Source organism: Gymnoscopelus microlampas (assembly GCF_963454915.1).
Source record: "Gymnoscopelus microlampas genome assembly, chromosome: 3".
NCBI classification, from domain to species: Eukaryota; Metazoa; Chordata; class Actinopteri; order Myctophiformes; family Myctophidae; genus Gymnoscopelus; species Gymnoscopelus microlampas.
This window is the reverse complement of record NC_139940.1, coordinates 24,890,061-24,916,742: the sequence shown is the minus strand read 5'-3', so window position 1 is coordinate 24,916,742 and position 26,682 is coordinate 24,890,061. Positions and strand designations below refer to the sequence as shown.

General features: G+C 41.5%; 2 protein-coding genes across 2 annotated transcripts; both read right to left on the bottom strand.

The window, feature by feature from the left end:
• Positions 1 to 11,432: 11,432 nt before the first annotated feature.
• Positions 11,433 to 13,964, bottom strand: mcl1b (MCL1 apoptosis regulator, BCL2 family member b). The gene is made up of 3 exons (XM_084052112.1): positions 13,312 to 13,964; positions 12,543 to 12,793; positions 11,433 to 12,401 (listed from the first exon to the last, which is right to left on the bottom strand). The coding sequence occupies exons 1-3, from the start codon at positions 13,820 to 13,822 to the stop codon at positions 12,285 to 12,287; spliced, it is 879 nt and encodes a 292-aa protein (XP_083908238.1). The 5' UTR covers positions 13,823 to 13,964; the 3' UTR covers positions 11,433 to 12,284.
• Positions 13,965 to 16,443: 2,479 nt separating this feature from the next.
• Positions 16,444 to 25,262, bottom strand: ensab (endosulfine alpha b). Its single transcript, XM_084050412.1, has 3 exons — positions 25,051 to 25,262; positions 21,073 to 21,195; positions 16,444 to 19,459 (listed from the first exon to the last, which is right to left on the bottom strand). Exons 1-3 carry the CDS (start codon positions 25,105 to 25,107, stop codon positions 19,286 to 19,288), a joined length of 354 nt encoding a protein of 117 aa, XP_083906538.1. The 5' UTR covers positions 25,108 to 25,262; the 3' UTR covers positions 16,444 to 19,285.
• Positions 25,263 to 26,682: the final 1,420 nt, after the last annotated feature.

Below are 26,682 nucleotides of genomic sequence, written 5' to 3'. Positions count from 1 at the left end.
GTACAGTAGGTTATCTAAGTTAACTGCCACTGCTGAAGAGGTATGGAGTACAGTATGGAAATATTGGTTGCTGAATTGGCTCTAAATAAAGCTCCCAATAGCTGTCCTATTATATAGCACCGCAACTGCATGTCCGTTCCATTTGAATACGGGTGCGAGAAGGACTGTCTTAGCATCTGGAAACAGTACAGAGGCACTTGTATAGTGTAACCAATGGCGTATTTATTCACCAACACATGACAAAGACATGAGTTGAAGCATCCAATCATGGTGGTGTCCAGCTTCTCATCCTCAGCTTCATCTAACAACTGGCAGCATTTTATACACAGCTGAAGCTAATGAGCCTGGACTGCTCCATTCCAAGGGGTGTATTCTAACTCTAAAACATTATAAATACATTAATACCTACACATTTAACTTTATATTTAAAACTAGATTGCAAATCTCTAAGCCACTAATCTCTACTGAAACACACTGGGTAATGTTAAGCATTCAATCAACTCAACAATAAAACGTCACACTACAAATATATTGCACTCTCCATATTGCTTGTTTATAAGGTATAAACTGTGCAAATTAATAAAAGTGCAAATGTGCTGTGCAAATGTCATTCAATAAGGGTTAAATGTGCAAACATAAGTTACAGAGGACCTATCTCTGTTACAACAGTATCAGCCACAGAATGAATACAGCTAGTAAACAAATTTCCAGTAGCACTGGACATGCTACAGCTATTGAAGCTGGATTGAAAACGTGCACCCACTGCACCAAGTGGTACTATGGACTGATCAAAGCTTGGTGGGATTCATTCAAATGCACCAATTGAGCCGTTTGTTTTAGTTTTTTGTTGGAGGTAACTGTAAATCACTGTCTTGTCTTTAGTTGGACCACAGAGCTATGGGATGTAGTCTCGTTGCCATGACGCCATCCAGTTTTCCAACGTCCTTTTATGCAAATGCAACGCCAAACGTAGTAGTAATGTAATCATTTTCAGATTACTATAACGATTACCATGTATTTTGTGGCACTTGTTGTGAATTCAGTGTGGCTGTGAAAGGATAACACTATATAACCAAGCTCAATACATGGGGAACGAAAACACCTGTTCCAAAGAAACACTGCTTCCCGTATACAGGCATAGGCCTTCTAACGACAAATGGCTCAAACTTAAGTCTTATATTTGCTGTGCAAACTTTCTGGATACCAGTTGTTCACACTCCTACTTGAGGGGGATGTGCATCTTTTTTTTTTTTTAATAATTTTTGTCCCGCGATTTTTTTAACCCTTTTTTCACCCGGTGCCAATTTGCTAAGTGATCCTGGGCACTACACTCCCCCCACCAGCCTAGGGAGGCCAGGGCCGAGCTCATGCCTCCTTCAATGCATGAGAGCCAACTGACCTTCTTGTCACCCGACAGGGGGGAGTTTCCCTGGTTGGACGTAGCGCGTGGAAGGAACACGTTATTCCAACCAGTTCCCTTCCCCTCCATCAGGCGCCCCGGCTGACCAGGGGGAGGCAGTATAGTGACCAGGATTACTACATGTTTTTGTGAGGGTATTAACTACCCTAGGAGACACGGGGAGAACATGCAAACTCCACACAGAGTGGGCCCTTTCGCCAACCCCACCTAAGGTATGGGCGCTGATGACGCGGAGGAGAAGACACGCCCCCACCGGGGATGTGCATCTTAATCCCAAGCCAATTACTGAGGACAGCACCAGTCTATGCATTTTGCAGAGAATGTGTATTACAATCCCGGCTTGGCTGTCGAAAATACACTGGGCAGTGGGGATAGCAAATTGCTCACCAATGAAGTCATCAGATTAGGTGAGTTCTGTCAGGGCAGGCCTAGGCGTTGATAAAGACCAGGGCTGAGCCCAGAGCATTTATGGCTGTAGCCTATGGCTTGTGTGCACCAATATTTTTGGGGGGTGGTCCCTGCTGTTCTGCCCTTACTCCTGTATTGTATGACCACTCCAAACATTATATTTCATTTGAAATGTAATGTTTAATTACATTACATTTCACTAACACTGCCTCTGAAATGTCTTCAGAAGTTTCACTCTTCTCCACCGGCAGGCTAGATACCCCTAAATTTAAGAGCGGGTGACATTGATGGTGGAGCCGATTATGAGGTCACCTCTTGGACATATTGGCTCATCAAGTCATCATCCTTTGTCCTTGATTCAGAAAAAGGATTGCAACACATTCTGCTATTTATACTGGGTCACAGTGACAAACATGTGATACAAAGAGATATGACGCCACATAGCTAAAAGAAGGGTGGTCATATGAATTATGCGTCGACCACATGCTAAGCTTCCCCAAATTAGCACGTTTACAGCTGATTATGGACAGCACTGTTGTTGTTGTTTTTTGAACCATAATGCCCTCCATTCAGTTGTGTTGTATGGTTTAGGGCTGGTAAGATCCACAGTTTGTGGCCGAGAATGTTGGAGGCCACAGACATCAACAGTTCTCCATTGGTTGGACACAATGCTTGACTGGTCTGCAAACACTCAAACTCAAACAAAGTCAAACAAAAGGTGAGGTGTTAACTGACTCTGGCCATTTGATTCCCACACCCATCTGACCTGATAGTTTTTCCAGACATAACAACATCACACCTTGGTGCTTTCAGGCCAAACAAGCCCAGGCCTGTTAAAATCTGACCCAGAGATACCAGAAGTCAATGGAAAAGAGAAAGCAAACCCAATGGGGTCACAGCTACAATGTCTCTGCAAACACAACACAGGGGGCAAAATTACTAATATGTTTTCACAGTTCATATGAGTTCATCATGTTTGGACAAGCACTTAAAAGGAAATGGGTGACCTACTTTTCTACAGACTTTTCACCCAGTTTTACGGTTTCACAATTCCAAACAGTACATTAATTGTCTTTCAAGTGTATATGTATTATTGTATGAAAAATGTACATAATATTATTATTATTTTGTCCATATTATTTTGGAGTGTTGCACCGTATGTTTGATCATGACAAATTTGGGAACGTATTGGTTAATAAAAAACATAATTTGTACAATATCTGGTATCTGGCAAATGACCATGATTCAGGGTAGAATTAAACATGCTGTGTATACAGGTAACACCTTACATTAGGGTACGTTGATTAGCATGAATGCTATGAAGACTGAAAATGCACAACTTCATCAATACCTAATGAATAATCAAGAGTTAACATTAGTCCAGACTTCACCGTGCCTCATCCATGTCCTCATGCACTAAATGGACTACTGAACCAAAAGCAATCTGCCACCGCTTGTGTATTACAAATTGTAATGATCATTGATAAGCATTAGCTACTTATGAGACTGTGACCCTTGAAATAAAGTGGTTATCAGAATTGTTCTTCATTTTAGATTCATTTATGTTATGTTAATGATTAAGTATTTATTATCATTAGTTGATAAGAATTGTCTACTCATGAATTCATCATGTGGCCCTCCAAAGTGGTGATTGAACTATTTGACGTTTACTATCAGATGTTCAGAACAATTAAATAAGTGAACATCTGACATTATACTGAGGGAAGAATAATTCACCACTTTATCTTGAGGGCCACAAACACGAAGAACGCAGTGTAGCTGTGGTGATTATAATACTAAATGTTGTAAAAAAAAAATGTTGGGTCATTTTATCGTCTACTCAGGCTTTTTGGAGCACCCCGGACACTTTTTAAGTTGCTTGATTCAGTATTTAGATATTTGATATTAATTTTATCAGACACGCCCCCTTCCAATACAAACCCATTGTAACGTCAAACTCCATTTTAACCATGTTAGATTCATTGGAAACACCCGTCCTTGGTTCTGGTGACTGATATTGTCCTTCTAATACGTGAGGCAGGCATGCAAACAGCCCCGAGGTGAAAAAGGTGACAACATGTTGTTTTCTTTCGGGTCAGGTGTCACACAATTGCCCTATTTGGGTTCAAAAAGGTGACTGTAGCTGAAAAGTGACATGTCTGGTGAGGAGACTGTGTTTTTTCAATTACTTTTTTCATTTATTTTTAATATTGTTCTTGGAAAATGAAAAAAAAAAAATACAATAAAGAAATTAAATGCAAAAAATAATCGAAAAAACACGCCCCCCCTCACGTATTAGGAGGGCAGGATGAGTCACCAGAACCAAGGACGGGTGTTTTTGATTAATCTAACATGAAGTTATAATGGGTTTGTATAGGAAGGGGGCGTGTCTGATAAAATGAATATCAAATATCTAAATACTGAATCAAGCAACTTAAAAAGCTGATAAAATGACGCCCTTTTTTTTAAAGTGAAATATCCCTTTAATATATGTGATCAGTGCAGATCAGTCTAATTAATTTCATGCTTTACCATACCCTTACCGAAAAGTGTTACCCAAACCTTAATCTATCAAGGCATATTTTGTATTTCCATGGGTTCCCAGATTGTCCAAATCGATGTACAGTAGATACCTGTTCCGTACTGTACATTATTGATTACTATTACTAGAAGCTCGCCCCCGCTACGCGGGGGCTCGCGTCTAGCCCGCGGCCACGCCCACGTTGCGCCCGCGGCCACTTGGCAACTCATATAAGTGGCGTAGCGTCATGAGGGTCAGTGGGGCCGTGGCTCGGTCAGTGAAGACCCTGTAGTGCGGATGATATGTGGCATAGAGGGGCAGATTGTAAATCCCCAGAGGAAACATCCGTGGGCTACCATTGGTTCAGCGATGTGTGCGGTCGCCCTGCGGCCCCTCCTCCTCCACCAATGTGCAGTATTGAGAGCCCTGACGTCACAACAATTGGAGCGATGGGCACTGCACTGTGGTTGGTTAGGGTACACCTAGGGCCCAGGTAGAACCCAGTTAAAGCCTGCATGGGCAAACCCAGTTAGGACCAGAGCATGTGAGCGGAGCGGAGCGGGTGAAAATGCCGCTCCGCGCTCCAGGGGGCTGAAATGCCGCTCGCTATTCGCTCATGTTAAACCCCCCCGCGCTCCGCTCCCCGTCGCTCCTCGCTCACGTTGATTTGCGCAAATCTCGCTCCACGCTCCGCTCAAACCGGGTCGCTCAACAGTAAAGAAAAGAAAAGAAAAAGAAAGTAGAAATTCTAATGAAATCTCGGCGCGCTGTGCACTGCGGATGTCTGTGTGTCTCTGAGTCCGTGCGACCGGGCATGCTCAAACATTCGGTGCGCGGCCCCCGCGAGGGCGGCCTGGAGCGGGAGGCGGTCCTCGCTCTGAGTAGCGCTCCAACCTTTTTATAACCCGCTCCGCGCTCACGTCAAAATCGCGTCGCTCCGCTCACCGCTCCGCTCGCGCTCCGCTCCGCTCACATGCTCTGGTTAGGACCCGCCTTGGTCCCACATAAACATGGCTAGTTGGGGCCCACCTAAGGGCCAGGTAGAAGCTACTTATAGCCTGCATGGGCATCGCAGTTGGGACTGAAGTGGATGCCGCTGACATTGCTGACATGGGGTCCATATGGTTTAGCCCACCTTGAAACCATATGGGAACTACACTGGCATGCTGGCTGTAATGCAAACGCTGCATCATACCTGCAGTGTGTAGTTTGATGTTGTGTGTGTAGCAGATATACCTGCAGTGTGTAGATCAATGTCCATATGAAAGTCAATGCCCAGCAGTGTTTTTTTTCCCCAGCAGAGTTTCTAGTGTCTCTGTGTCTCTCTGGAAGAGGTTGCACATGAACTCTGCAGCCGCACTGAGGCGCTCCAACACAAACACTCTGACATTAAGCTGCTTCACACAACAAACATCAGCACCACGCTGCTGTTTGTCCAAAAGACACAATATCTCCTCTCCCACCGACGTCATGTGTTCATTTATCGACAGCCGTACAGACTCCTTTTGACACATTTTACCTCGTTTATCCAGCTCTCACTGACTCTCCACATCGGGCTGTTATTTTGCTGCGATCAAGTCAACGATGTGAGAGATTAGCTATCACAGACGGACGGACAGGGGGTGAAACATAGTCTTGCGCCATGCCTTTCGGCCTGGCGGAGACAATAAAAAAAGGAAAGTAAAGGAAATGGCCATTTCTGCAACAGAAGTAGTCAACAAACTATACTATGAAAACATGGGCCACATTGGCAAAGAATGTAAGAAAGAGGCAATCATGTAGAAAATAGCCGATCTACAAGCTTACAAAGCCTCTCAACGTGAGGCGTTTCGAGCTTGTAGATCGGCTATTTTCACAATATTTACTTGTGGAACGGAGTCAAACAGAATGGGGGGGTCCCAGATCAAGTACGTGTATTTGAGGGGGGGGGGGCGTGAAAGGGTTGATAAGCACTGCTCTAATCGGAGCGAAATTATCTGAAATTACTACATGACCATAATGCAGCCTAACATGCGTTGCACGGGGCGGTCCTGCCATTACGTTAGTTACTGTAGTTGCTGTGGAGCTACATAGTTCTCCAGAAGACACACACAAACATACACCATCTACAATGGACGAACTGAGCAGCAATATTGACATTCACCACACGAACGTGCATTGTTGACAAAGTGATTGCACAGCCGCTGCAGGCATGACAACCACGTTAGCGTTAGCGACATGGCAGCTATCACAGCGCCCTGTCCGTCGTGCTGCAACTGCCTGTGATGGCTACAGCAGTAACAGCAAGCTGTCTGCGATGCCATTGTCTGGAGACTGCTCTTAGCGTGACACGACCAATGAGAGTGAGCGCTGTAGTTGTTGCTAAGATACGGTGGCGTCTCTGCCCCATAGCTTGTAGATCTCTCACACATGATTGGCGTAGGCTGCGTTGCCAGGTCTGACTTTGTGTCTAAGCAATGGTCGGCTTATTTTTGCGCGCCTTTGGGCTCGTTTGCATTGTGCGCAAGGCAGCGCTTGTTTAGCGTACGTCAGCGCGACGTGGCAACGGACGTGGCAACGTGAAAGGTGATTGGCTGGTGAAAAGAAACACCCGGACGTGAATTTTGTGTTGGCGAAGTGATTTGCATAAGTATTGGAGCATAATGCGTTTGATATTAATTGTACATCCTGCAAGTACAGTGATGGGATGCGAAGCAGCTGGTGTCACAAGCAGAATATTGAGGAATTTTGGGGGAAAATGTGGAGTTAGCTGGGCCATGTGTCTGCTTGGCAATTGAGCACATACACTCGTGTACACTCCATGACTGTGGCCGTCAATTATGGTAGCAAGATGGATGGATAAGCAGTTGCCTTACTCATAGAATGAAAGATCATGGTAAATATACTGTATACCTTTCATTGTACACTGCTGCAACAAATTAGCAGCGCTAATAAATGTCTATTTTGATCTACTCTAAGCGGTAGATGGGCGTTTTTTTCCAGACATCAGCTGGTTTGATTGTTTCTTGCCTGTCATCTGCAGTAAAAAATAAGAAAATAAAATGAACAATGCCCCGAGTACAGTACGTCATGGTCCCTGACAGACAGCACCATGGACACATTGTTCTGGTCTAGTGCTTATTCTTAGAAATCTCCCTCCACCTCCTTCCGGTCTATAATGAGCTGGGAATTTTGTCGGGAACACATTTACCCCCCCCCCCCCCCCCCCCCCCCTCCCTCCTGAGGGTCAATCTAGTTTAAGGCCTAAACTGTTATTCTCAGTCTGACCAGCTGAAAACAGAGAGCCTTCAGTGTTGTCATGCAGGGTGACTGTCCTGTGGTTCATGCCGTACAGAGACAGAGCAGACGGTTACAACAGCTGCTGGTTGAGCAAAAAAGAAACTATTATGTTAAACCCACAACATTTAGTAACACTTTACAGTGGCTTCAGTCTGGTACAGTAGCCTGCGCAACAGACAGTACTGCATGTGCCTGATAACAGACTACTAAATGAAATGTGTTACATTTGTGATATGGACTACAGTAACATCAAGTTAAAGTAAAAGTAAAAAGCATATCATTATTTTGCTTTTGGCTTTTGGCACAGTAGATGAACCCTGTGTTCACAGACAGAGACAGTATAAAACATGTTTTGCTAAAGGTCTAGAGATGTGAGCTGTTCTGTGGGTAAGCCTATCAAGCTTTTGAAGATCTTGAGTGTGGACGTGTCTATTAATATTGCACTATGGTCATCAGTCCAAGAATAAGGTTTCAAGAGACATAGGGGATGACTACACCAAACTAGAGGACATGACACATCACCCAGTGGATTAAGTGTGATCTCTGAACCGCAACCTCATACCACCTAGAGCTTATGGTTCAGTGGTCAGGCTAAAGTAGTATGTATGGCAGCAGTCCTATGATCTTGCACTATTTTTAAACCTTTATTTAAACAGGGCAGTGTTGATGACCAAATGTTTTATCAGCAATGAATGAAACAGCTACAGACATTGGTTCCCCGTTAGGTACAATAGTGATGAAATGCTGTCATTATAGTCCCTACACACATTTACCCATAAAGCTGAGTAGTTTTTCAGCAGTCTGCTTCCCTAACCATTTACTTTTCCCTCAAAGTAGAATAAAGAGGGTTGAGACTTTAGCCTATGTTATCAAGCAATACTTTCTTAATGTCTTTTATTTACATTAAAATTGTTTAAAATAACAGTCTCAGTCTGTAAAGTCAGCTGTGCTGTTGGAGTCCTCAAGATGGGTCACATGGAATCTGCATTTTGAATTCACTGTCCATGTTAGGCCCTTTGCACTGCATGTGAAATCGGTGTGCTACGTCTGTGTGCACTGTTAAGTTGCCAATATGTGCAGCTGTCTCTGCACCAATACATTTATTGTTAGTAGGTGTCTTAAAGTGTCTTTTAACCATTTTAAGCCCTATTTTATATGTTGGCTATTCAGCAATAGCCAATCTACAAGCTCATGAGTCGCATCGTGATGTGTTGTGAGCTTGTAGATCTGCTATTCTGCTAACAATTTGATACATTTTGAATTACTTTGTTTATAGAGCATTTTGTCCTTCTGGCATTTAAATTCCAAGAATTCACAAGCACGTAATTTAGTTAGAAGTAACACTGTGAGTAACCCTTCTGTCAAAGATAAACTTGTGCGTCAGCTGACTTCCCAGAAACTGTTGCTTTTTTTAAATTAAGGGGCGGGCTGTTGCTATGGGGAAGTTGAAGAGCTTTCAACTCATTAAACGGCTATGGAAGTCAGCCCAGCTCAAGTTACCCCAGTTGAGAAGAGACTTCTATCTAGGTGCTGTGAGGAGTTTGACAAACTTTTCGGTGTTCAAGTCAGAAAAGCTCAACAATGAGCTTTTGCTTCTGGCAAGCCAAAGTTCTTGCAAAATGGTTCAGCTCCAGAATGTTTGCATTAAGAGATTTACTGTTTTTTTCGTGATTTGAAGTTGACTATATTTTGTTTCTGGTTTATTTGTGTGACCAAGGATTCAAATCAAAACACCAATGATTACTGAATGGGTGGTGTAGTAGAGAGCTTTTGTCCAATGTAGTATCTGGTAGACTGCCACTCCTTCAACCAACCCATGAAAAGAATGCAACTAACCTGCTTGAGCTATTATCTGCTCTGAGATAAGGTACAGTAAGCTAGTTTACTATTAGGTAGTTTAGTGTTGTAGATGAAGTCAAGAACATAAAATCCTTAAATTATATAGAAAGATTCATGATAATTCAAAATCTGTGGCATAACACACATATTCCGCTTAATTCAGCTAAATACAATTAGTCCATTTTGTGCAGCCATTATGTCATGCCTCGGGTTGACAGCTTAACATATCATGAAGATTCACTCCAGGTACAAGAGAAGAAAATATGTATGCATGGGCTTGAATATTATATCAGTCCAATTAGCCAGCTACTAACTTCAAGGTTGCTTAGAGAATTAGCACACTTTGCATATCTGCCCCAAGACACTACATTAATGCCTGTTTTCTACACCCCCAATCCACTGGTGTATGGCGCAAACATTCTACAAGATTGCCTCAGCTCCAATTCCCCACTGTAGCGCAACCTGTTCCTCACAATGAACTTGTAGAATGGTAACCACGGTGGCAGCTAACGTCAGTAGCTGCTGGAGAGGATTAGGTGAGGTCTGGTGTGAGCAATCTCCATAGAGAGCCATCTCCGTTTCCTCCCAAGACCTCAATGAGTGTTTGTCCTGTAACCCAAGACAACGGGGAGGATCTGAACAAACAAGGACGCCGACACTCACTTTCCAGTGCTAAGAGCAGAAGTAACATTTGGAAAGGATTCCCGTCCTGAGGGGCGTCTTACAGATGGTCCAGATTTATATTTTCTTATACCATTAAAAACTTTGATCTGAAGCTACATAAAATGAGATCAGATGTAGATACATAAACTCAGAGATCAACACCCATCCCACTGAAAGGAGCTTCTAAGATCATGTAGCCTGGTACCCAGACATTTTTATCCATCATTTTACTCTTTGATAGAAGGTGATAGTCTTCAATCTTTGATAGGCAACATTAGGCATGAGGAAACATGGCCTGGTTGTTTCACATCAAAATATTTGTTCAACTTCCCATATAAACTTCTATGACCTATTCAACTTCCCTCACGACGTCCAACTGTGGGAGTCACAAATCAGACAGTAGGTGGTTTTCCCCGCTGACTGGCAGTGTTGGTTTGATAAGATAAGATTTTACTTCACTGGCCCATACTTCATTTCTGTCAATAGCCCACATCTTCCAGAGAGCTTCCAGGGAAGTCTACCTGGATGTGACAGTCTGTGAGATGACCACAGGGGCTGACCAGTGTCAGACATGCACGCAAAAAGAGCTGTGATGTTTCCACCCCTTCACCAGTCCAAGTTAGTTAGATGAATCTTGATCAGTAACTTCATGAGCGCAATGAGAAGATATTAAGAATGCCTACTTCAATTTGAATACATCGAAATGATGGTCCCAAAAAAAGATATTTCCTACTTTAGGTTATTGTACCACTGCAACGGGCTAGCATATCACTTCCAAATATATACTGCTCAAGAAATTTGTTCCCTTTTATTACAATGCAAATGTTTTTTTTTCTCCAGTATAAATGGACGTAGCATTTATGCAACCGCAAGATCTGCATTAGTTTCAAATAATGTCAGATTCGTCTTGAAGAGTATTGTTGTGCAGACTGTGCATGCTTTTCTCAAACTGTGTCCATTACCTTCCTTTTAATATGCATGCATCTCTCCATAATTGAACTAGTCTTCACCCCAGTTTGAGAAGCTCACTACAGCAGCTCTATTGTCAAATATAGTGTGTGCAAGCTCTTGCAGATATGTGAAGAGAGACGTGAACTTGAGGCGGTACAACTCACAAAGCTGTGGCCAACTGTGAGGCATGTGACGTACTAGACAAGGCAATTTCTAGGAAATAGCAGCCACTGCTTTCTCTACAGGTGTGGTGTGAATAAACATATAGACCGAGTTATACAGAGGGGAAATATCAGTTTAGAGCGGGGGTGGTTTGTTTTCAGCACAATCAAATAGTGTGGTTGCAGCAACTGCTGACATCTGCTTTTTTATTATCTGAGGACAGTTTCAAAGTTCAGACCAGTTGAACAGCTTCTGCTTTGACTAGTGAAAACAAACTGCTAAATCAATTTTAGTATTGGAAGTCATGCACACAAAATAACTCAGGCACTTAAGGTATGTAGATCATATGAGGACTGGGAGTCTTGGTGCGTTTTTCATCATCTACTTTAAATATATGCCAAAGCCAATTTCCATCTATGTTTCATGCCCTCCTATTATCTAGCCTTACTGGCCATTGCTCTGCCAGTAATCCTCAATGTGCTCATTCTTCAGGCCTTGTACAGATCTAAACATACATTTTCCTAACAAGGAAATTAAGCTAGACTGATGCAAATTACAGTCCGTCACTGGGCATGCGTGGACTATCCATACTAAGTGCAGGATCCAACAGTTGGGAAATAGGTTTAATGCCTGTGTGGAATTAACATGCAGCACAGGGAACCATGTCTAGAACATGGCCTACAAGTTTAGATTTACAGTGCATAGAAACAATGTGCATTTTGAATAGATTTATTAGAAAAAATAAAATATGTATTTTGTACATTAAATAAAAGTTGATGATGCATGAAGATGCATACTGCACAAACTTAAACGTCCTCTGACGCAATTTCCAAATGGAGGGGAAATTGCTGTAGGAAAAAAAAAATCAAAATATTCAAACTCTTTCACTCTATGGAAAGTTTCCTCTCCTCCAATTTCCCATGTATTTCCTCACATTGCCCATTGCCATCTGACGGTCCAATATGGAAACAATGGAATCTTTGAGCATGTGTCCCATTTTACTTGGTTCAGGATAAACAAAGTCTCTTGAGTCCAACAATTTCACCTGATTAACAGGGCCAGGGTCGCCCCGATCCCAGCAAATCCAGCAACTGCCATCAGTGTGTTCCTCACTGTGGACTCTGGGTCTGTTACCCGAAAGAAATCCACAAAACCATCCTAAGAAGAAGAGGGGAAAAAAAGTTAGATTTAGACAGGACTGAGCATGCACCCTTTGTTGCACAATCGATCGATTATGTAACAGAGTATACCCCCTTTTCTTACTCATACCATGTCACATAACATAGTATTATGACTCACCCATGAATTATTCTTGATCAGCCACTCCCGTTGGTCATTAAGGAGATATGTGGAGATTTCGTGGCCCACCAATCGAACGCACTGTTCCCTGTCCTTCTTCTTCAGGTACTGACACACAACTGTCCCGAAGGCCACCAGGCTGGCGATGCGACCCCAATTTGTGGTGCCATCACTGAAGAGGCTCTTTGCTACCGAACTCATGAAACTCATGTCTTCTCCCCGTTCATCCAGCTCCAGTTTGTTTATCATGCCTTAAAAAGAAAACAACACACGTCAGACAGACATCACCCATAGTTATGCATACAAGTCATCATTAATCAATCTACGACTATATTCAGTAACTATTAGCTGCATATTCCAACTTCTCAGCGGAATTGACAAGGCCTTGTCAGTGTTGCCATGTTTAATGAGAGAAATAAGTAACCAGGTATAGGAAAGCAAGCCCAAAAGAAGCACCTACATGAGCACTTTGAACCCATTATGCATTGGCTATTTTTTTCTAAACTCTTGCAATAAAATGAGGAGGTTTTTTTTAAACGTCTAACAACATAAATGCTCCCTGGCACAAAGCATTTAGGAAAATGTTTGAGAAACACTAGTTTTTTTTTTTTAAGTAAGCCTAAATTAGCAACTAAACTTTAGAAACAATCCGAAAAAACACCAACTACCAACATTTACAAGCAAGTTTACAGAAAAAGTCGCTTATAATAAGCCGACATGGCAACACTTAAGGCCTCAGTCTCTACCGTCTGGGTTAATAACTACCTACCATTATATAAGTATCGATGCTTTTCAATGACGTCCTCCACGACTCTCTTCATGGTCGAATGAGCCTCGCTTTGCTTTCTGCGCGAAGGAGAAGAAACCCCTACGAAGTCCACAAGGAAACAGCCGATAAGATGTCTAGTGTCGTGTTCCAGGACCTCGTCCCCCGCCGAACAACTAGACAGGTCGACCTCGCTATCTAGCTCCGGAGTGCACGGCAGAGAGCCGTCGTCGTCGTCGCCGAGGTCGTTTTTCGAGTGAAAGCCACTAAGATGTGATAGTTTCGGTGAGTCGTTAACGGACAACATCTTGGGCCGTTGTGGCGGCGTCTCGCTGCCGGTGCCAACGGTCCCGTGCTGCGTGTCTCTGGCCATCTGGAACGAGCCATTTCCTCCTTGGCCATGATAGTGCATGGGCCCTTCTACGACTCCGCTAACGACTCCATTTTGAGCAGGAATGAAAAGATGCTCGACGATTGAGGCCCGTTTGGACCACTTCGCCGAGAAATTCATCATGGTGTCGAAAACTACGAGGGTTTAGCTTAAACTAAAAGTGAAACTAAAGTACGACGGGGCTTTGTTGCTAGCTTGTGAGAAAGAAAAAAAAAGCTTAGGCTGAGCTGTATCCCATGGCGGACAGAACTGCAACGGAAATGAAGCCGTTTGACGTAGTGTTAATAGTATTAGGTATGGGCGGAACCAGAGGCGTACGCACTGACGTCATTGAGCTCCTCCTTCAGCGCCATGCCTCTTCCGCTGTGAAATTGGTAAATAAAATAAAAATGATAACATCTGTGGTGTAAAAAGTACTAATTTTTTTTTTCACAAGTAAAAGTATCAATACTGCAATGCAGAAATACTCGGTTATAAGTAAAAGTCTGGAACTCAAAATGTACTAGTAAAAATACAAAAGTATTGGTATCAAAACGTACTTAAAGTACCAAAAGTAGAAAGTACTTATGCAGAATGTCCCATTTAGCAAGTTTTCAAATTTATAAATGTATAAAAATCTTTTGAAAATAGCAGATCTCATAATGCGTCGCATCTTGACACATTGTGAGCTTGGAGATCTGCTATTTTCAAATGGCCAAATATATATATTTAGGGCTGAAGAGGGTAATGTATGTTTTGTAATAATGATCAAAATCTGCAAAGTAACTAGTAACTAACGTTGTCAAATAATTGTAGTGGAGTAAAAGTACAATGTTTGCTTCTGAGATGTAGTGAAGTAGAAGTAAAAGTAGGCTACTGAAAATTGGAAATACTCCACTAAAGTAAAAAATACCTCAAAATTGTTGAGTACAGTCACTTAGTTACTTTACTTTTACAAAATATTATGAAGATTTGTCACATGTTGAGATTGTCTAAATTACTTAATTGATATCTGAATGTATGTACATAAATATTGTCACAGTCAAGAGTGTAGCGGATTCCTGTGCATTAAACGATATTTTTCATTTATTTGTTGTGTTATCATTTATTTGATTATATTTACCATTACTAAGTTGTTTGGATTCTTGCTAAACAAAAAAAAGTGGACATTTATACATTACTTTTGGTAGTTTTTTAAAAATCTTTGTTTTTATGTGTAACTTGTAACTGCCATTAAACGACTCCCCCCCAGGCATACATTTTCTTTTCACTTTCTGTGAAACCAATGTGTCATTACTGTGCAAAATAGCGTCATTAACAATAATACTAACACTTCATAGTACATTTCAACAAACCGGATGTAAAAAATAAATTGCATCGTTGAACTATTCGCTGCAATATGCTATGTATGGCTACTGAGGTTTAATTCATTTGTTTTTGTCTTTTTTTTATTTTTTTATTCTCAAATGTCTACATTTGAGATTATACTTTTATTTACTCCTTATTGTTGTTGAAATAGTGATGTTAAATAATAACTGTTTACTGTACATATTTATCTTTTTGATTACTCGCTTATATGATGTTTTTGCATAATATTGTATATTTGTCTGTCATTAAATGTTTCGGTGAATTGAATACACAGGACCCCAATGGAAACAAGCCATAGTGCTTTCTTGGGTTTTAATCCTTTCAGCAGACCTTGAAGACATAACTGTACTTTGTGCCTTTTTGTCAAACTGTTCAATCAATCAGGCCTGCCTCCCAGTCCCGTTGTAAAACACTGCAGCGGAGAAGCTTAAATGCCCTAAAACAGAAATACCTTCTAAATACGTATCTAATTCAGTTGCACTTAAGAGGAAGTCATACGTTTGTATTATATTGTATTTGTGTCATACACATTACACATACACACAGACACCATACTTTGTACTTTGTACACAATGTGTAAAACCAACATTTTGTCACCCTAAACAGCAAAACTGTTTTTATTACATAGGCATACACTACACATCAGTACAATGTGAAGTTTGACATGATTTAAATGGTGGGATCACAGGAATTTGAGGGCCCACACCACCAAAGTTCAGGAATCCAATCTCGCCAATATGACTTTGCTACCCCCTAGTGGTAATTATACAAGTATGCACCATGTATGCACCATGTATGCAGTGGAAACCGAGCTACACTTCCTAACCGTCTGTCCATTGTACCAAGACATCAGAGACACATACTTCCCACAGATTACAACCACACACGGAGATTTTTAAAACATGACCAATGACAAAAAACTCCCATATCTGCTGGGCGAAGTACAACAATGTGCAAACACAGCAGCAAGATTTGTGAGTTGCTGTGATAGGAGAAGGATATCAAACGGAACACAACCACCCTAAATACATCATTGTGTATATTCCTGCACTATACCTGCACCCAGTGATCTTGGTACATAGAATTGATCTATTGAAGATTCTGACTTTCAAATGTACATATTTTTTGTTTTGATTGTATTGCTGTATTGTGCTTTCTGCTTTGGCATTGTAAACGTATGTTTTCTCATGCCAATAAAGCCCTTTGAATTGAATTGTATGGTATGCCACTATTATGTCTGCCAAATGCAGAGCCCGTTTCCAATACAAGGGAGCAGGTTCATTATGGACTGACTGAACCCAAACATTTGATGGAAAAGGCTGACTGGAGGGTGATTTTGATGCCAACCTATATAACATAGGATTGTCACTCAAACAAACAAAAAAACAGAAACTAAATAATTCTTATTAATGTAAAAGTTTATTTCAAATACTGACAAAAATCCTCTCACCTACTGCCACACAACCAAAACATTCCAAGTACTCTTGGTACTTTCTGATGTCTTAAAAATCAATCTTGTGTTCTCCACACAGACATCCTATCATGTAAACCCCCTTTGTGAAGCAAGGGTGCCCCTGATATCCCTGCAGTTGTCTTGGGCTAGGATGAAATATAGTAATTACGCAATAAGAGAACACATGAAAAAAAAAAAACTTTACTTTTATAGGCAAAACAACAAGAAAACAGTTAAGGTAAAAGCAGCACAAAGTACTTTAGAGCACACAGCCTGTCATTTAATTTTTTTATACATTCTGGCACATGTTTGAACAGGAGACACACTGTGTCATGGTATTTAAACATACCCTGCTATATCCCTCTCATTGAATTGCTCTGTACAAAGCCAGTGCAGTATTTTTCAAGAACTCCTGTCCTTTGTGTGTGTGTGTTACATAACCCTCCTCATCTACTGATATTTTTTCATTTAAGCTTAAAGCTTTACTTAGAGCTTGCTATTAAGTTTTGTTCAACAATGAATTCAATTTCAAGTGTGAAACTTCAAAATATGGATAGAATTTCCATTCCTGTTTTACAATATCTTGAGATGAAATTTAATTGACAGAGATATTCAGAGAAGAGGGTCAGATTGTTAGCATCATTCAGGACAGGTGTTCTTTACAGAGCGTTGTCTCTTTTAGATTTGTCATCGACTGAATCAGCAGCATTTACATATATATCCATATTATACAGATTCACAGAGCCTCTGCAGTACATATAGATAGAGCAGAAGTAGTGTTCAACTAAAAGGAGAGAGGAACCACTGAATCACAGAGAAATACCTCAGGCCATGAAATGAGTGGAAAGCAGGTGACAAAGAAGTGAAACACAAATCTCTCTCCCCTTAAAGTCTATTTACAATGGCTAAAACAGGGAAAACAGTGCATTCATACGACTCCAGCACAAGCACACTCGAATGCCAATTTCTCTGACAATTTGACACAAATGAGAAAAAAATGTTTAATTTGTCAACCAGGAGGATGCATGCATCCTATTGCCTAGACTACATGGTGGAGGAGTGTGCGTTTTTGATCATTCCCTGAAGCACTAACATATAAGGAGGATAATTGTCATTATCTTTGCATTCTAGTTCAGCTCTAATCAGAATGCACAAATTCATTAAGTGTGCTTCCTACCTCTTTCAGAGGGTGAACCACGACAACAGGTGTGAAGTTAGCTGAGACCACACTCTCACACTTTGCCCTCTCCTCATGCCATGATATCTCTTTCCCCTTTGCCAAGTCTAGGAGTAAGCACATCCTGCAAGCATGCAGAGCCCCAATTTAAGCCCAGTGATGATCTTAGGAGCTGTGTTGACACCTGACGTTATCAGGTTGCCTGCCATTTACTCTATGACACCAGTGAGATCATAGATTGGTGTTTGTTTAGCCTGTCATTATGGGAGAATGATGTGCTGTTTAGCAGGACACTAGAGGCATCCGACGTGATCCAAAGAGACACAAGTCTAGCTAGTGTAACAGGGAACCAACTGAGAGCCATTACTAGTTATCTATCAGCAGCATGGAAACGGCTTAATGGTTGTGATATATCTTGATAGTGATGCTACGGCTAACCAGAAGCCAACTAAACAGCCTGGTGAAGCAGATAAGAAATGGATGAGCAATTTAAAAATATATATTTACACAAACTTAGACTTAATGCATGGTGCATGAATCTCCCTACAAATCTTTTAGGCTTGTGGTAAACTCACCCTGTGATGCAACTCAACCACTAAACTAAGACTTAACACAGAGATTGGCATAATTCCTAGCCTTTAAATTGATACAAGGATATATTCAGCTGGCTCTTGTCCAGGGCAACATACAGAAGAGTGTGTATGTGGATTGTCAAGACAGCAAGAGTGAAGGAAGTAAGTGTGACCATGAGCTTTCCAGGGGTTTGGGTGGTTGCTTTAATATATCCTATAACTTAGTGCACCCACTCCACTCCCTTTTGTTTTGTTTGTCATATGTTACGATCATGCAGCATATTTATAGAGAAAATGAGCAATGGGAGTCAAGAATGAAAGCAACATGAACAAACATTTTTTGCAGTTTTAAATCCCTTTTGGTTGAGCTGTAGCAGACTACCCCAGGATTTCTTCAACAAAATAACCAAAAGACAGGATAAGATGAAGCCTCAATTCAGTTTTCCACATTTATCCGATTCAATTTCAGTGAATCCTTCCTAAAAGATTTGGTATGCAAGCAATTGTTCACAAACATCTATCCCACCACCAGCAATAATGGAGGGGTTAACACGACTGCTGAAGAAAATGGTGCGATCATGGTTCCTAACTCCCTTAACATATACACACATTTTGGTGTCATTTAGGATGCAAAAACATTATTTTACATGATACAAAGTGCATTAACTCACCCCATCCAACCCGCTGCCTGATGACACACATCTACCAGGATGCATCTTGGAACACCGAAAACCCAAGACATAAAGGAGGTGGCAGAACAGAGTGTGCAAGGGAGGGCAGAGATGTGTGCGGTGAGAAGGCAGAGGACGTTGCAGCCATGGGAGCCACTAAACCTCCAACCCTCCCACCCCACCTCACCCATATACAAGCAAATGGAGTTTAACTTATACAGCTCTGTCTGATATGTTAAAGCCAAGTGTTGTCTGAAGATGAACAAGGAAGGGTTAGATGAAAGTGGACATCTTGGGGAAACAGGTGGGGGGGGACGTTCTCTGGGAGCCCCGGGGGTGGGGGAGTCGTTCACGAGATGACTGAGGCTAGCCGGCTAGCTTGCTGGTTACCAAGGATGACTTCCTCTGAGGCAGATCTTGAGGGGTGGGAATGTGGTCCCCAGTCACCAAGTTGTTCTTGTCGGGCCCCGCCACAGGCAGCTGCTTGTTCTTCATCTTAGCCTTAGCCATGTTGTAGTCACCTGAGTCAAAGTACTTTTGCTGGATAGGAAGAGAGACAAGGCAAACTCATATCCTTAAAAAAAGACCTGAAGAAGTTGTTTCTGTCATAAACCAGGGCAGGTGTGTTTTCAGACAATCTAGAGAATGCAAAACCTCAAGGAACACCTTTATGGAATGATCAAGCAGTTCTATACATCAATGCTCTGGTGGTTTTACATAGACCATAATGCCTTGCAATCCAGTTTAGCATGAAGTTAATTAACACATTGGGAGAAGAAAGAAGACAAAAGATGATACACACCGAAAAGGTAATAATCTAGTAAACACACATGAAAATATTATTTTTTAATTAATTAAATTAGTTTTGTGGGTACTTTTTGAATGAGAAACAGGTTAGTTCTAAAACCAGATTCAGCTACGGACCATATTTCCAGCAAGCATTACTATGAAGAGCTGCAAGGCATTATGTAAAACCACCGAATAGAAGCATTTTATAATGTCCAGACTATGTTTTGCTTTTCACAGTGTTTTTCTGTTTAGCGCATAACCAAACACAAAGTGCTGAAAGACAAACCAATTGATTTCTTAACGATACAAACTGAATCAGGCCAAGTCCCCTATTAAAACCCATGTTACACCTGTGGCCTCCACATTGCAAAAGCCGGTAAAGTTGGCTGACAGCTGTGAATAACACATTCTTATTATATTAGGAATAAATGTGCCTCCTGTGTGAACTGTGCATAGCTGAATAGGATGGGATAGGTCTACACTACTGTGTTCTAACATCGGTCATAAAGCTGGTACTTGGAGAGCCACATATTCTTTGAGCTGGTATGACCATTGTGGTCCCTGAGAAGTATGTAACAAGTGTTGTTCTTTTAACCATGACGTCTAATAAATCAAATCAAAGTACTGTGTAAAAAGGTTGAGAACCACAGATGGTCCTTAGCCTGGTAAACCGTCCCGCTCTCGTGAATTAACAATGTGTCTTCTGCAGACCGGTCTGGCCCCAAACGCTGGTTGGGCGGAATGCAGAAACCAAAAAGTGGAAGAGCCAATCAGCGTCTGCGCTTAGGGCCCTGTGATTGCCAGACACAGATTCATGCGACCGGGATAGATGTTCCTATTAGTCCAACAGAAATTTGATGAGAGTATGTGTGCTCTGTGCTGTCTTTGTACACCATATTTTTCTGACCGGTGAGTCTGACCTTGCACCTTTTTGGCATGTTGCTGTAGAAATGTGCTATACAAATACACTTGCCATGCCAATTTTTGTAAATATTCTTTATGGTCTACAGTACCTCCATTTAGGATATCATTTAGTTCACATTTTCCCCAGCTCATTAACTTGGGCCTCAGTTACTACATTTTATGTCACCATTTGACTGTAGACAAATACATTCCTGGAAATTTAATGAAGTGCACTAGTGCAAACACTTTGAGTAGTGCAATCATTTCCAGATGGATCAACACAAAGTAAAGCCAATCTACAAGCTCACAACACATAGATCTGCTATTTACGTAATTGTTTGAAAATGTATTTAAAAGATTCAACATGAATATGATTATGACAATTATCTCATAATTGTGATTCTGCGATTATGTAATAATTGTGATAGGCCTATGTAACCTTGCAAGTCATCGTCACCTACCCCTTTTTGTAGTCTCTTCATAAGGAAGTCAGACCCTCCAGGCTTCTGGCCCAGGCTGGGGTACTTGGCCTTGAGTTTGGCCTCCTCAGTCTTGACTGGGTTACCATTTTTCTCTTGAGAGTCCTGTAGAAACAAGAGTAAACCAAACTAGATATAAATTATTAATAAATTGGACCATTTCATGACTGTCTCCTGTAAACGTAAGCACAAAATAGCAGCATCGCTGCAGCCTTTACAAAAATCCAGTTATCACAACAACAAGCTTAAGCTAAACATAAAAGACTTTGGGGGTTTCACTCTTCAACAACATTTGCTTTTGCAACTTGAAATAATCTCTTGTGAAGTGGATTAAAACCGTTAAAATGACTTATGGGAGTTGAGGCCTCTTCATCATTGAATGAGTCATTGCCTCATTGTAGTAAGAAAAGTTCTCTCTTAACACAAGGGACAAAGACAGTTTTGAAGGGGTGGTCTGCATTTTCTAGAGTTCTGCTTTATTGATCTGAAATCCCCACATCAGACTAGGTTTTTGCTACGTATAAACTAGCTCTGGTCCATAGCGTTAGAAGGAGTTCTCCTTAACTTATGGTACTTTCGATTCTTTCCCCTCGCACCGCGGTAGTGCAACCTCTCGCCTGTAGTAAAAAGCTACTCACCAAAACAAAGACGGGTTTATGGAGTTGAAAGCCTATTCTACAAAGTGGGAACACTCTGAGCCCCCCACCTCACGTCTAAAATACACTTTTTGGCCAGAAAAGAAAATAATTCACCGGAATTAAAACATGTTTTTGGTTACTCCACAGTGCCTTCTACAGATCTGGTCAATGGAATTTTCCAATTGACCAGATTCTTCCTTCCGGTGAAATATTTTCTTTTCTGGCCAAAAAGTGTATTTTAGACGTGAGGTGGGGGGCTCAGAGTGTTCCCACTTAGTAGAAGGCTTTTAACTCCATAAAACCGTCTTCGTTTTGGCGAGTAGCAAAAGTGTATTTTTTATTTTTACTACAGACGAGAGGCTGCGCTACCGCGGTGCGAGGGGAAAGAATCGAAAGTAGGCTACCATAGCGTTAAGGAGAACTCCTTCTAACGCTATGGACCAGACAGAGCTACGTATAATCCATCAACAACCTACTGTACTAGCAATAGATTTGGTTCCAAATATCCACACTGGAGTATGAAACAATTAATTCATGTCCTTTCAGGCATTTCTATTGGTTAAAGGCCTAGTTGTCTCCGCCAGGAGACAATTGTTTTCACTTTCCGTGAAACAAGCTAACATTGGTCAAGCCTCACGTGACACGTGACAATACGGTGAAATAGTGTGATCTGATTGGCTAGTGACGTATAGCGTTCTATAAATACATGTGTCACTTTGAAAGAGTCTGTGCCTCTTTCAAAGTGAGGAAAAACAGGAATAATCACGAAATGGCTGAGAAATGGCGGATACTGTAACAATTGGATAGGACACTTACACAGACAGGACAGATAGGACACTTACACAGACAGGACGGATAGGACACTTACATAGACAGGACGGATAGGACACTTATACAGACAGGACGGATAGGACACTTATACAGACAGGACGGATAGGACACTTATACAGACAGGACGGATAGGACACTTATACAGACGGATAGGACACTTGTGTCATGTTACTATGACACAGTAACATGTTCTATTTTTTGTAAGAATTAGAACATAAGAATTAGAACATTCCCAACACAAGTCTGCTGGCGGAGACTTGTGCTCCGAGGAGCACTTTTTCTAGTTTTAAACTTATATTAGTCTCCTTAATAGACATAATATGAATGGCTTAAATATGATGGTGTGCTGTGAGCCATACCACATCAAAATGCAACAACATCCCCCTGTTAAGCATGACAACCAACAGGTTCACTTCGCATTCATTGTGATAAGCTCTGGGTAAACTCTGCTATGGGTGCTATAAATGGCTCTGCTGGCTCTTTTTTCCAGTAAATCTCAAGATTACTACTTATTATCTGTAAATATGTGTACAGGTTACACAAATGGCAAAAGCCTGTGTGTGTGTGTGTGTGTGTGTGTGTGTGTGTGTGTGTGTGTGTGTGTGTGTGTGTGTGTGTGTGTGTGTGTGTGTGTGTGTGTGTGTGTGTGTGTGTGTGTGTGTGTGTGTGTGTGTGTGTGTGCGCGCACATCAAACCACAATTTGGGGGTTATTGCTAGCCTGATTATCAGACTGAAGCTGCGCAGTCCACTCAGAGAGTGGGCGGGGTCTATGGTCTGGAACCAGGCTAGGTTATTGCAGTTTCTGACATACACCTAAAGTGGTGTTCCATGTCTAACATACATATTTTTATATTGTTGCCAGAATGGAAACATAGTCAAACTGGTCAGGCAACTGTCGTAGTATCTGAAAGCAGGATAGGAAAGCAGAGGTAAAGTAGGTTAATGGGACACACCTTGTTGGTGTTCACAGTCTAAATAGCCCCTGTCGGTGGAAGTCATAACTATTTCCCCACATACAATGTGTGAAAACTGCACGCAGGAGTTCAGTGAGCAGACAGACACCAAATACCATTCAGCATGCATAAACATACATACATTTCAGCATGCATAAACATATATTCCACTATACAAAGGTCGCTGGGGCTTGGATGATGTGAATCAGGACACAGAAACCAAACCACTATAGTCAGATTCCCATTGGGAGGGGCTGCCTTGGATCCATGATGAGAAATATATGAGCTACTATGCTCAGCCCCTAGCAGAGAAATTGTGGAGCAGACCATACTAGATTGCTGTGTGCATTCACAATGTCTCATATATATAAATGCACCATGTTGCCCATTTCGCAGATACTGGTGTTCAAGTAGTTCTTTGAAGGTACCCACAAAAGGATAACCATATGTGCTACAGTAATTGATCCATCCGGTGTGACAGTGCAACCAGTCAATATCCTCATTGGGAAAACCTAACGATATTATTTGACAGTAGACATGGTCATGGGTGATGAAGACATTAAAAAGCAACTGCAAGAAACGAAATGGGGGCATGCATTTTATTACTGTGATTGATGCCACTGGTTGCTGAGGTACCGGTTAATTTCAAATGGTAATCATCTAAAGCAACATAGCTGTTGTTGAAATGCGTAAGTTACAATGCAGCTGTTGACAGGCTAGATGGACCAACCAATGAGGCCCAACCTGCTGTGGAAACCAATGACACACCAAGAGGCAATGGTGTAACAGAGCAACACAGAGGCAAAACAAATGCTTTGAATGACATACCCTTATTATGTCATTATGTCATAATAACCCTGATTATTGAATGGATTAAATTCAAGACTACTAGGGTTCGCAACAAGCCCTGCCCCTGAGCATGACCACTCAACAGAATGCAAACACTTCACTTGTGCTAGCTAGTTAGCTACCCGCGTTGCCAGGTTGAGAGAGAGAAACAACCAACCAGGTCTATGAAAACAAGCCCAAAAGAAGCGAGCCCTTCGCCCTTTAAACATGATATTATACATTGCCTATTTGAAAATAGACAATCTACAAGCTCACAAGGCGTCGCAGGCTATTTCCCAAAAAAATCTTGGAAGATATATATATTTTTTTAATGGAATATTTTAGAAACATTTTAACAACACAAATCTTGTATGGGGGTCTGCTGGTACAGTTTTCAGATGGGCGTCCGCAGACAAATACATATTAATTTGGGGGTCCTTTCCTTGACATGAAAATGTTTAAGATCCACTGGTTTAATTAAACAACATTAGGAAACAAGACCAAATAAGCAATTTCACTTCATAAACAATCCCCCAAAAAAAACAACCCGCAACTAACCAATATATATATAAGCTACTTTACAGAAAAACAAGCCCAAAGTCGCTTATAATAAGTGGACATGGCAACCATGGTTAGCAACCTCCAGCTAACATGCTCAGAGGCTATATGGGCTAACCAACACTGCCTCTGCTCTGACATCAAAACCCACCTGTTTTTCGTCCTCATAGTCCACCTGAGTGTCTGGGTCCAGGTTCTCTGACGACATTGTGTTATTAATGTGGTGGACAAGTAAGATGTCCCGGCTTGCAACAAAAACAAAAGAACCCGCAAGGAAATGGATAATGCTCAGCTCAGCTCAGCTCCTGTACCTGTGGTTATACACCAGCCCTCCTTTCATGAACACACGACTGACTGCTCCCAGACAGTGTTGCCAGGTTTTGGACAGAAATAAGCAACCAGGTCTAGGGGGGGAAAAGGCCATAAGAAGCAACGTAGGTCACATCATGAGCACTTTAGAGTAGACCTACAATACATCGGCTATTTGAAAATAACCGATGCGTTGTGAGCTTGTGATCTTGTAGGTCTGGTATTTTCAAAAAAATCTGAAAAAAGTGACAAATTAAACACATCTGGTTGGTATGGGACCCCCCCCTAGCCCTGGTCCAGAGCGTTAGTAGTTAGAGAGAACTCACTAACGCTTTGGACCAGGGCTAGGGGGGGGTCCCTGACAACATATTTTGAGATCAGAGTCCGTGGACAAATTCATGTTCATTTGGGGGTCCTCGATATGAAAATGTTTGAGAACCACTGTTCAAACAACATTAGGAAGCAAGCAAGCCCAAAATAAGCAACTACACTTTAGAAACAAGCCCCCAAAAAATACCAATATTTACAAGCAACTTTACAGAAAAAAACATCCCAAAGTCACTTATAATAAGTGGACATGGCAACACTGCTGACTGCTCCTCAACAAAAATGGCGAGAGGGTCTGTGACATCACCACTAGGGATTTCCCGAGTGTGATTGACATTTACAGTAGCCAATAGCAACACGGAGGCGACGGAAGAAGCCCCTGAAAACAGCCAATGAAATGCCAGGAACGGAAACTGACAGTAAACGGTCCAATGTGATCAGAGCAGTGGTGGAAAAAGTACTCAAGTTTTTTTTTTACTCCACTACAATTATTTGAAAACTTTAGTAACTAGTTACTTTGTAGATTTTGATTATTATCACAAAACATACTTTAACCACTTCCGCCCAATATACATTTCGGCCATTTGAAAATAGCAGATCTACAAGCTCACAATGTCGCTTGTAGATCTGCTATTTTCAAATGATTGTTATACATTTCAAAACGGGACATGAAATGGGACATTGTGCATAATGAGTACTTACTTTTGATATTTTAAGTTCGTTTTTTCTTTTTTCTTCTTCTTCACCCTCCAGCCTCCACCCCATCGCATCGAAAATAGCAGACCTACAAGATCTACTATAGCAGATCGCCAAGCTTGGGGGGAAGGGGGGCTTGTTGTAGATCGTCTGTAGGTTAACATTGCGTAGTGGGCGGGTCCAGGTGGAGCCTCGTGCCTTTTGATTGGCTGTATTTTGTTGAGAGGGACGTCGCTGACTCATGTCAATCAAGCAGACAGCGGGAACGAGTTCGCCGTCATTTAACAGCAGCTGCAGGGTTATTTCTTTAAATGCTCGCTAAATTAAGTCTAATACGTTAATTCAATGAAACACAATCTCATAGAGTTGTCCTGTAAGTATGAGATACATTTCCCATTGCTAATATAACGATTAAGATACATTAATTTACCTTAATATCACTCAATTTAAA